Source organism: Phalacrocorax aristotelis, chromosome 5 (genome assembly GCF_949628215.1).
Source record: "Phalacrocorax aristotelis chromosome 5, bGulAri2.1, whole genome shotgun sequence".
In the NCBI taxonomy this organism is placed as follows: domain Eukaryota; kingdom Metazoa; phylum Chordata; class Aves; order Suliformes; family Phalacrocoracidae; genus Phalacrocorax; species Phalacrocorax aristotelis.
Genome location: NC_134280.1, coordinates 60,295,200 through 60,307,036, shown reverse-complemented (window position 1 = coordinate 60,307,036; position 11,837 = coordinate 60,295,200). Strand labels below are relative to the sequence as shown.

General features: G+C 39.7%; 1 protein-coding gene across 3 annotated transcripts in view; it reads right to left on the bottom strand.

The window, feature by feature from the left end:
• Nucleotides 1-272: 272 nt before the first annotated feature.
• MICAL2 (microtubule associated monooxygenase, calponin and LIM domain containing 2) overlaps nt 273-11,837 on the bottom strand; it is a 129,768-nt gene continuing 118,203 nt past the window's right edge. For all 3 annotated transcript variants that reach the window (XM_075094847.1, XM_075094844.1, XM_075094845.1), the window contains 4 exons: nt 9,821-9,914; nt 4,297-4,396; nt 3,165-3,238; nt 273-2,251 (listed from right to left, as the gene is read on the bottom strand). In XM_075094847.1, the coding sequence (XP_074950948.1) occupies nt 2,043-2,251; nt 3,165-3,238; nt 4,297-4,396; nt 9,821-9,914 (477 nt within the window). In that variant the 3' untranslated portion in view covers nt 273-2,042. The remainder of the gene's footprint in view (nt 2,252-3,164; nt 3,239-4,296; nt 4,397-9,820; nt 9,915-11,837) is intronic.

The window sequence follows — 11,837 nt, the reverse complement described above, 5'->3', positions numbered from 1 at the left end:
TTTCTCCACAAAATTGGAAATATCAGCAGATCTCAATGGAGAAAATTAAAATATTTATTTCTGCCCTACCTGCTCCTACTTTGTGTCAATCTTAAGTAACAGAGTTAGTTTAAAAATCAATTGCTGCAATCCATCGCAATAAGAATGTAATCTTAAGATCAGGTATGCTTACCTGTGAATGACAGGAAAAAAAATGTCTGATGGTAAGTTTGGAACACATTCAAGGATTCTGCTATGTCATTCCACTGTGACAAAAGCCAGCTTTTATTGTTAAAGTCCTACATGCTATGTTTTAAGGGTACCCCTTCAGGTTATGGTAACTGAAAAAATTGTTTTAAAATCTTAATTCATATTTTATTACTAATTATTTACCAAATCAATAAAGCTGTCTACTCTACAATACACAGCTTTACCTACACATAGCTGTTAGAAATACACATTTATCAAAATCAGAGACAACATCCAAACTGTAACCAGACACACTTATCCTCTTTAAACAGTCTAATAAATATAAATACATAAATGTTGCAGAACAATAGTATATTCCTTGCACCAATAGAGGTATATTACGTATCTGTGGTCAATAGTAAAACCCTGATTTTATCTTTAGAAAGGGTATTTTAAATTTATTACAATAGAGCAAAACCTTAAGATAGTTCATAAATTATTGTGACAGGATCCAGTGTGTCTGTTACCCTACAAGTACTTACCAAAAGGTTTTTTAGTTTAAAGCTTTTCTGACAGGACTGCTTCTAGCTTTGGCTGTACCATAGGCAACTGCAGCAAATTAGCACCATTCATAAAATAATGAGAACGTCAAGTCTTCTCAGAGCATGAGGTAAAATGGTATTCAAAACCAAACAGTCTTTCAGTTTGTCCTTGTTTTTTCAGTTTGAAAATCTAGTGCATCATACATACAGTTGGGAGTACTACCAATCTTAAATTGCAGAATTATCTCAGATTTAAGAAAGTACTTAAATTACACCGAATACTAAGGAGAATTTCTGCACATCTGCTTTGGCAATATCTACAAATGCATGTACAAAAAAGATAGGAGAGAGTTCATTTGAGCAAAAATATTCATATCTTCTTAATCAGGAAGAAAAATTTAGTTTAAATATACCCACAATATTTTCTATCAAATGTCAACATTACAAATTTGACATTTTTTGCAATCCTTTTGAGGAATTATTCTCAGAGAGGTCTTTAACTGCTACAACATTCATCACACCCTATGATACTACTCATGATGTGTTTTACCAAGAACTTGTAAAGCCTACCCTAGAAATACCAATTGGGTCTGGATTACTATTTTTAAATTATCATTTTGCATATTTTAAAGACCTTAAACCTGTGACATACCAAAGGTTTTTTGAGCATGCAACAGTTTTAAGGGTGGTCACCCCTTTGATAATCCCTTACCATTTTACCTAATGTAGGGATTTACATGTTGCTTTAACTTCTTGTTCAAAAATACACAGTGCATTAAAACTTAAAAATACCTGGGAAATTAATTTCTGACATTGCAGTTACAGTAGTTTTAATGAGGTCTTATATGTAGTTATTAGTCAAATGACCCTTCCTCCACCAGAAATAAAAACTAACCTTATTTTTATATGACATGCTTGCTTTCTGACCTTTACGAGTTCACCATGGCTTGGCTGTGCCAAAATATTAACAAAACCACATACAGATTCAGACAAACAGATGGAAAGTAATGCCATCTCAAAAATACTAAATTATGTAATCATGTTTCTTAGAAACTCTATTCTCAGCATTGAAATAAAATTCCAGGAAAACGACAGAGGTCTGACTTCCCTTTCACAGACCCCGATGCCCATCGGACAGGTAAATTCAGTCCTATTCTGTTTTCCAGTGACCCTTTAAGCTGATAGTGGGATGGCTCCCTCTGGTATAAGCAAAAGAACAGCTCAAGAGCTTTTGATAACAAAGCAACGTGTTTCCCAAATAAACTGATTTTAAATTTGAATTCCTTAATTTTTCAGAAGACTGTATCTCCGTGTTTACGAATATTGCTGAAATCATGTTAATTTGTATGTGGCTGTTTTAAACCTGCTCAGCTGATAACCTCTAGATAATATAATGTTTTCAAAGTGCTGGTCTTCTGCTTTTTCTTTCAATCTCTGCTCCTCTAAGGTAGACACAAGTTTGTCCCTTTCTTCAACCACTTTCATCATCTCAGCAAAAATTTCATCCTCCTCATTCAGATCCATCTCATCTTTAAGGCTGTCTAAAAGATCACAAAACAAGAGGTTAAAATCTAGATCACTCTGTTGTTACACTTTGCATTTTAACTGTTGGTGTACAGCTTGAATTAATATTATAATCAATGACATAAAATCAATAGCAGTTAATATCTTTCATTTTACAGTTCAGGGAAAATTTCTCCTGCTTTTCGGCCATTTAAGGTTGACCATTAAGGCTCCTAATGTCTAAAGTAGAACTTTTAGCAAAATGTAGACTGGAAGTGGTAGGAAGAGCACTACTTGTTTATAAAAATATTTAAGGTGGAATTTAAATTTAGTTTATAAGGTAAAAAGTCCAACCATGATATGTAGTACCTGTAAGAAAATGGAAAGTGTTTCTCAGAAAACGTATTGAAAACTGCCATCACTTCCCACACAGATGTTTAGAACGCAACAGGATATTGGGTGCTACATAAACCCCCTTTTCCCTGCACTCCTCCCCATGCTGTCTTGTCTGGTACGAAATGAAAGGACAAGGCCAAACTTTAATTCCAGGTACCTAAAAGTAGTTCCAAAATGACGTGGTAACCAGTAATGCTACAGTTAACATAAAAGCAGATAAACTCTTTTATGTTTAGGTGGTTGAAGAAATTACTTTCCATTGCTGCCCATCACTGCGTGTTAGCTGGATGTTGCTCCCTGCACAGCACAAATAGTGGAATTACATGTGCAAGTGCTTCTGACCGAGTTCAGTGTAAAACTGGGCAGGTTAGCTTAGCTTTTTCACTAGAAGTCAAGTGAGAAGGTCTCACAAGTTGCATTTTGCTGGCTGAGCTGCACTTGCAGAAGAGCACAGAAGGGAGAGCCTCAGCCACTCTGGTCCTATTTGGAGCAAACGGATGCATACCGGCATGGTCTACCACTTTGGGCTCGAGCATACTCTCTCCTTTGACTTACCATCAATGGCCATTTTCTCTCTCAGCTTTTGTTCCAACCTGCTTTGGTGGTCCTCCAATTCTAGCTCTTGGGCTCTAGGTACAATGAAAAGTACATTAAAGAATAAGATTTTTTCAATAAAGATGTATATGTTAATATTATTTCAACCAAGAGATTCTGTGTTCTGTTTACCCAGTATTTTCTCCTCGTGGGCAGTCAAGGCTAAAGGATTGCCTGTGCCTACATTCCCACAGCAACAGCAGAAGTACCACTACCACCTTTTGCCTTACATATCAATTAAGCTCCCTCATACACTGCAACACTTAAAGTCTTAACCAGCTGTGCTTTGTTGGCAGCACCCACAGTATAATTCTGGGTAGGACTGAAGGCTCTGGCACACAAGGGCCCTGCCAGGGAATTAACAGGTTTGGCCCCTGGCAGCATCAGCACAGCTGGGGAGAAATGGGGGTGCAGCTGGAGCTGATGGCTGGGCTGCAGCTCTACACACAGAGCAGCAGACTGAGTGATATGGAAATGATAAATGGCAACGAGCAGCCTACATTGGTGTGAAATCTAGAGGTGAGTGATGACTGCTGCAGCTCTCATCACCTTTCCACATTGCCCAGAAATAGTGGAGAAAATAGGTAAAAGTCACCTCTATCTATCTGTGGAATGCGTTTCCAAGGAGGCCAGGGAGCTACAGCCAATATTGTTTCCATCAACCACAAGCCATGGCACCTGAGACTGTTTTTATTTGCTTGGTGTATCTGCTTGTTTCATCACTGTAGTGAATTCCTAGATCTTTTCTCCTATGTCCAATAAAAACTGAGATAAACTTGTCAGACTATTTTTCTTCCACATGAGAAAGTGCCCCAGTGTTCATTAGAGCCACGTTACGTAAAGGCAGAGCATCTATATGCTATACTGCTTTACAGTATAGCATAAGTCTGAAATAATTGAACCACTGTGAGAGGGAAGGATGAGGAGGGCTCAGCTGAAAATCTGTGTTCAAAACAGATTGTAGCTACTCTGGGTACGTTTATTCCATGGCAGTCTCAAACTGCAGCACGCAGCAAGGTGTTCAGGTATATTGTGAGTACACTTTTCCCCTCTTCCCTCCCCATCTTTAGTACTAACGCTTGTCCTTACTTACATAATCAGGAGCTCAGACTCATAACGCATTAATTTATTCTTCTCCAGGACCAGCTCAAACCATTCATGTAGCATCTGAGTTTCATCCCTTGTGCCTGAATCTGTTTAAAACCAGAGACTTAAGTGTGCATTACCAGCTTTCCTTCCAGTGCTCTTACCACTTAAGTTCACTTTAAAAAGTCCTCATTTGTAAGCTGAGGCAAGTTCAAATGTAGATTTGTTTGCTGTATGTAACTTACATCAGTAATCTCTGGGTATAACAGATATAACATTCTTGTGTACGTTTGGTTCAATGTTGTGGTTTATTGCAGTTCAAGATGCATTTTAAAACATTTTTGGTTTGGAACTTAAGATTTTTCTTTTAAATAATCATATAGACTTTTTCAATGGACACTTGTTCTTTCTCTTAGTTCTAGCTTCGATACCATAGTTTCCCTGTTGATACCAGACTCCAGCAGCTGAACTATATGTATAAAAGGATATCCCATTAACAACAACTAGGCTTCAGGATATACATGCTGGCAAGTATCAATTTAGTCCCTGCTTCCAGTGGGCACCAGACACACAATCCATTCCTTTACAGACTTCCATTCATTTGCCAACTGGTCTTTAAATCTGCATTCTGCTTTGAATGATGGGAAAGGTTGTGGGACAGGACAAAGCTACTATTACTGGGTGGTTTTGTAACACTTTGGGACAGGGTATCACTGGTAGGCACTATACAGACACAAAACGTGAGATGGTCTCTCTCCCAAAGAGCTCACAGGTTGACTGCCTTGCTGAAGATGAGGACGTATTTCTGTCTCACCAGGTGCTCTTTACTGCTCTTAAAATGCCAAATACTGTACAAAAATCTTTAGCAGTGAAAAACTCCTGGGTGTTTTCAAGTGGCAAGTCAGAGCACATATGTATTTCTTTTCCTTGATGTCCTTTTTAACACGCTCATCACTTCACATTTTCCATTCATTTTCTTCACAAAACAAAGCCACCCCACCACCTTTTGATGCAGAATTACAGCAGCAGTGATGGCACTGCAAACACACCTCCCACAACGTCTGCTCTGTCCATCAGCTGTCTGTTGCCACAAAATAGCTATCACTTCTAGGAAGCAAATATCTTACACTACTCCAGGTTAAGGCAACAATTTAGGTGACACACCAATTCCTTCAGAGGCATAAAACCAACAGCCAGCCTGTGCTCCTGCCTCAGCATGTGGTAGTTGCATACCCCACCACACTGTCACTGTGTGTTGGAGGCAGGGACAGCTGGACCTGGGACAAAGCAAAAGGAGGTGCCCCACCAACAGGCAGGGGAGCACAGCTCTCTCCTCCTTAGTCCTTACATCACACTGCTAGAAAACCAAGATTAAAATCCCCATAATCCAGCCTAGTTATTTTCTGAGGATGGAGACTTCTGTGATTTCTCGTACTTTAAGAGGTCTGCACCTTTGTTTCAGATGACTGAGCATGCTGAAATTTAAGCCCAAAGGTCTCAGGTTCAAGCTCCAGAGATGACAATTAAAAGACTACCATTAAACTAGGGTACCAAGCAGAGAGATAGCCGGAGTCCTGGACAGCTCAGCAGTGTTTTGCATGCCTTTATGTTGTTGTTTCAAAATGGGCTTTGTTGTCAGCTCTGGGAATTACCCTCTTGCCTTTACTGTTTCAGCTGTCCTTCACTTTAATGTCAAAGCCAGGATTTAACTCCACTGAAGAACAGCAGTTCAAAGCCCATCTCCTTCAGGAAGTAATGACCTCTGCCCTTTAGCAATCTTCCTGAGCAAGAGGGAAATTGTTGGGTGTTTGGGATCACCAGCACATTTGTGTGCCATCACCAGGCACTGTCATCCCAGAGAGCCCGGGTCACCTCCTGCCAGCATCAGAGGAATTACACAGGCTCCCATGCTGAGGACAGGAGCCATCTTGGCTTGGGCGCAGTTCTGCGATTTCTCATCAGGATTTGACCCCAATCTGAATTTACCATGAAATGGGAGGATAAAGCAGCAGGAGAGGACACAGCAATCTTGGTCCAATTTCTGCCCAATTCCATTAAAACTTGGCAGTAATGGATGTGTTCCTGTAGGATCTTCCAGGTCAGCAAGCGGTGACAAAAAGTGTCTTCTCAGAGTGACTGCTGGAGCAGTTCTTGCTGAAACATGCCAACAGTGGTTTCTCAAAGATCCAATGCAGGGATGCAGCATTGGTATGCAGAGCCTTAGGTCTTTGTATGTCACCGTCAGAAGTGATCATTGAAATTTGATCTTACTGTCAGTAAAAACATTGCAGTTGCAGGTATGTACATGTCCCGCACAAGCACAGAGGGTTACTATTCCCCTTTTGCTGTTTTCTTGATTAGGCAAAAATATTCCTTTTTTTTAATGTTTCCTCACTACACTTTGTAAGTCTAATAAAAGACTGTGTATCGTAGGTTGATTGAGGTAAGCAGAATAACGCACTTTGCAAAAATGCCACCCATTTTTGCAAAATTCTCTGTGCAAGCTGAAATAAAAGTAGTGCTTGTTTTTCCCCCTCCTCCATCCCACAGAATGCCCCCCAAGTGTCCTCAGGGGCATTTTTCCCTAGGCCTTTCAAATGTTTGTTAATAATGTTAATAGTTACTGAAGTCTGATAGAGGGCTTTATGCCTTCCAAGGGTAGAACAAACCAATTAAGTCCTTCATGTAACGCGGATCTTTTTAAAGGTTAGAAGGAAAATAATTTGTGAGTTTGTTTTGTGAGCCACACTGGCTTTTTCTTACAGCATTGCAAAACTTTCCTTCTGGTTTACCCAAGCCTCCTTTAACCTAAATCCTATTTGAAAGTCAGATATTCTTCTAATTACATTGTAGCTATTTCTATTTTCATCATTTTTGAGGGAATGACAGGCTGCAGAGGAGTATTTACTGAACACTGTTCTTGAAACCTCAACCTTCTCTTCTCCAGAGTGATGCCATGCTGTCCCTCCGTAGAGCAGTAAAGGGGTCTCGGCCAGTTTGTGCCTTTTTAGGAACAGCTAAACCTCATATTCCTTATTCCTACAGGTTTTCAAGTGATTTCTTTTGACTCTGTTGAAAGTTCTGAGAAACCTTGGATATATTCCTTCTGAAATCAAAAACTAGCTGGAACATGTGTGGATATTTGTTCACCTTCCAAAACATGGAGAGATTTCTTAACGTTCTCTCAACACAGATTTTCTTCTTTACCGCCATTCTTCATGATTTGTGTAGTCAACTGATCGGTTATGCTAATTTCAGTGGAAAACGTGTTTCGAGGTTTTTATTTCTGTATTTTCTTGTAGGCAGAAGATCTCCATAAGCCTCCACAAATGTCAGTGGAAAATAAAGCGATGGTACATCAGTGATTTATTATTTGGTATTTCGAACCAGAGTAAAGGGAATAAGGGGCACGAAAAATTATTCATAGTACTGATATTATTTTTTTTAAAATGCATGAATTGTTGTCACTACAATTAGAAGATCATCAAAGCCTCATTTTGCTCATCAGTCTTCATGGCAGTTGTTTCGCACCCACGCATGTTCTCTTCTAATTCAGTTGAGGAGCTAATGAATAACTCCCCCCAACAAAGGGGCCATTCATCCCGGGCTTACAGAATTATTAGAGGAGAGTTGCGTAAATGTCACTGAAGACTAGTGTTTGCAGGCCTGACTCTAAATTTGGTTATTCACAACCTTTGCAGCTCAATATTATTGCTGAACTGTGATCGTTTTCTAATTACCTTAATAATACCTATTAAATCACTTGAATTGCATAAGCGCAGACCTGCTTAAATACAACTTAACCTAATAAACACTGGTCATTCATTAAACAATAATGCTCATTATTTTTAAGAAGGTTGAACAGAATATTAAACTCACCGATTCCAGCATCATTACATGTATGCTATTACAAGCAATAAAGCACTCACATTTTGTTTGGGACACCTACAGCTTCATGTTTTTGCACCAGAAGAGTTAGAGACACAGTAACATCCTACGTTTCAGTGCCTGCCCTATTTGTAACTGGCCACCTACACACAAACAATCAACAGGGAGAAAAAAAAATAGTACTTTCACCTTAATGAGGGCAATCCAATTACTAAGGATGGGAAGAGAATGAGAAGCATCAATCTGTTGGCAGACAGCCTTCTTTAGGAAATGCGATTGTCAAAACAGCAAAAACAAGAGGTGGCTCTAGGCCATTTATCCTGGTATTCGGTGTCTATCCCAAGAGCTAGAAGCCTCTTGTCCCTCTAGATTTTTGACATTTCCAGAAAACATCCACATTTATAAAAATCAGCAGTAAAGAAAAAATCTAACACTCAAAATCCTCGAAGTCTTTTTAGCAGACTTTTTCATGGGCAGTAAGGTGGGTGCCATTTCATAAAAGGTTATATTCTCCTTTAAGGAAAAAAATATGCTAGCCTTTTAAATAACATCTGAAATAGGTTGGCACTATCAATTATAGGTAAATAATCAATATATATAAAAGGTTGGACAAATGCTGTCTTGCTGAACTAATTAGTTCAGTGTTAGTATAGGCATGATAACTGCTATGAAATACAGCATTAAAAAAGCCAGCAGGTAGAGATTTTGCTGGGTTGCCTAGCTAAGACAACAACAAGATCAGGTGCCAAAACCTATCTAGGTTTTCGGTGTTGTGCATCTGCCTGTCATGAAAGAATGAGATTCAGCTTTCTAAAACAGAGGTAAAGACATGTTTGCAATCAGGCTGTCGGCCCCCCCCCCGCCCAGAGTCCTTTCAGCACAGAACTGCAGCCCCCTCTGAAGTCCCTTACATGCATGGTTCACATTCCCATCCCCATTTTGAGCCTGGCAGGAGCCTCTAGCTGTCCCTTTCCTGTGTAGGAGGCCTCCCCAGCTTCACCCCATGCATGCTGGGGAGCATTGGTAAGGCTGAGCTGGCAGGAAGATGCCGCAGTCCTGGGTGCTTTGGGACTGTTGGTTCAGGTGAGTGAAAACCTTGCCTCCAGACAGGACCAGGATGACATCCCTGTTATCTTCTACCCACTGAGGGGAAAGCTGTGCTCTTCAGGTCTGCGTGCCCGCATACTGGTGTTGCTATAGCATGGCCACTGGCTCTAATCACATTAATGGCATTTCACACTCCAGGAGAAGTCATTAAGGACTCTGTTACTAGGCATGGGCTGCTGCTGGCTTGGTAACTGAGATACAGCTCCTGGAAACCTCATTGGTTCCCTCCAGAAGATGAAATTAAGCTCAGGATGGGATTTAAAAAAATGGGGGAGGGGGAAATGTAGATTCAGGTTCAATAGCAAGGCAAATAATTCAAAATCTGTGATGACCTACAGGAAATGTACAGCATTTAGTGTAACTGTGTATGAGCTAACAAAGGCTAAGGAAAAGGGTAAACAATGATTTTTGTCCTTCCAGTTATTGTTTCTTTTCAGATTTTGAACTAAACTCTATTTCTGTGACAATCATTAAAACCCCTCTGCTTTGAAAACGGTTAAAAAAAACCACCACCAAACACACACTGCTTCATTTACCCGATTCTCCTCTTAGTTCTCTTTCCAGTTTGACACCAAAAATCTCCAGAGCTCTTTGTCTTTCCTCTAATTCTTCTAGCTGGCGCTGGACTGCCTGCAAAATTGTAATGATATAAAAGCTACAGACATAGCTTAAAAATTCAGAGACAAAAGATGGTCTCAGTGGTTAGAGAAACAGCTTGAAAAGGTCTCGGAGGAGTCATGGGATCTGCAAACTCATTGAGTGTATTAGGCGTCTAAAGCAATTTAATAATTCCACTAGGTATCTATCCACATTTTTATGTGGGTAAGTATCAGAGACCCTAAAAGAACCTCAGTTTTTCTGAACTTTACCTCTTCCTCATTGTAAAGCTTATTGTAAAACAGAGATAACGTTTCTGTGTCTCACAAGGTGTGAAAAGTCAATACCTTACACACTCAGAGGCACGTATTCTGAGATGCTAAATGAATAAAGCTCATATAAATATTGAATGTTTACAGCTAGAAAGCTTTGCTAGCTATTTTGTTGTCCATGGGATTTTGTTTGTTTTGCTTTTATATTTCACAAGCTTTTGACACAGGGAGAAAAGGGACTAATAGGTAAGAAGTGATAATCCAGTGGTACTTCAGGAAGGATTTCTACATTCACTGGTCCACCCCCTTTGGAACAAGATGTTCAGAGGTGCCATGTGGATAAAAGGCATGAAACACCTTAAAAGATTGAATTGTCAGCGAGAGATGCTCAGCCATTTCCATTTCAGGCTGTGTTAGGGCATACCGAGCCAAGCCCTCAGGAACTGCCTAACAAACATGAAAGATGGTTCAAGAAGTTTGGACTTGATTATTTCCACAAAGCAGTAAAATAAGAGAAGCCGTGTATACATCTAATTTTACATGGAGATAATTCACAGTTCTCAGATAAAAACTATAACATAGTTGCTCCTACTTAGGATTAAATCAGATACTATTCTTCTTTCCCATGGGTTTTATTCTGTCACAGGTTTTACAGTAACAGTTAGATATCAGCATTTTCTAAAATCAACTGTCTGGTTCAACCACAAAATTTATCTCCTTTTCAGTTATACATTTTGCAAAGCAGTGATGTCTACAAAAACGGAGATTTCAGATTCACATCTGAAAAACAACTTAGTTTCCTTTTTTAATTTAATATTTGTAAAGAAATAGCAAGTAGAAGCTCCATCCAAAACTAACCACCTGCTGTAGTAATGCAACAGAAGATGATGAACAACTCTGCCTTCAAAAAGCCTGCTCTTCCCACTACCATATCTTGATTACCATTACAACCTGATTGAATGAGATTAAATCTAGCTCAGGTTTCTCTGCCCTATGCTACAGTAGAGACACACACACGTAAATGCTAATGGTCACATAAGCCATTGAGTTTTGTGGGTGTGTGTACATATATATATGCATATAGATATTTATGTGTGGTAAGTGAAATAGATAAACCTGAACATTTTGACACCTGAGAGATCACAGTCTGAGATCAAGTCGTGCAGAAGTGCATTGCCAAATATTTGAACTGTAATTGGAAATAATAAAACATTAGCAGAGTCCAGAGCTTTCCCAGCATTTTCTGAAGAGCAGGGCCTGTATGAAATGAAGCGACTTCCCATCATTAGGAAAGAAAAGGGTTGACTTTCACTGTTATGGCAGAGAAAGAACAAAAACCATCACTGTATTATCATACCGTCCTGTAGTACATGGGGTAATAGCCAAGTTTCTTACATTCTCAGGAGCTGATATTATTTCCACAATCTCTTTCTGTCTTCAGTGTATTCTTCTCATATTGCCAGTCACTGTTCCCTCTTCTTCTTCATACACAATTACAAAAATATAATGATCTCCTGGGGCACATGTGGATTTGTCACATATAGAGATGCAAGGCCCAGCCACATACATCTTCCTGCTCCTGATGTTTGGGGGGGATTCCAACACAGAAGGCAGGAGGCCACAGTGAGGGGAGGTGCAGAGCCCACACAGGGTACCACCCCCACCCTTGCTAGTCGCTCTTGGG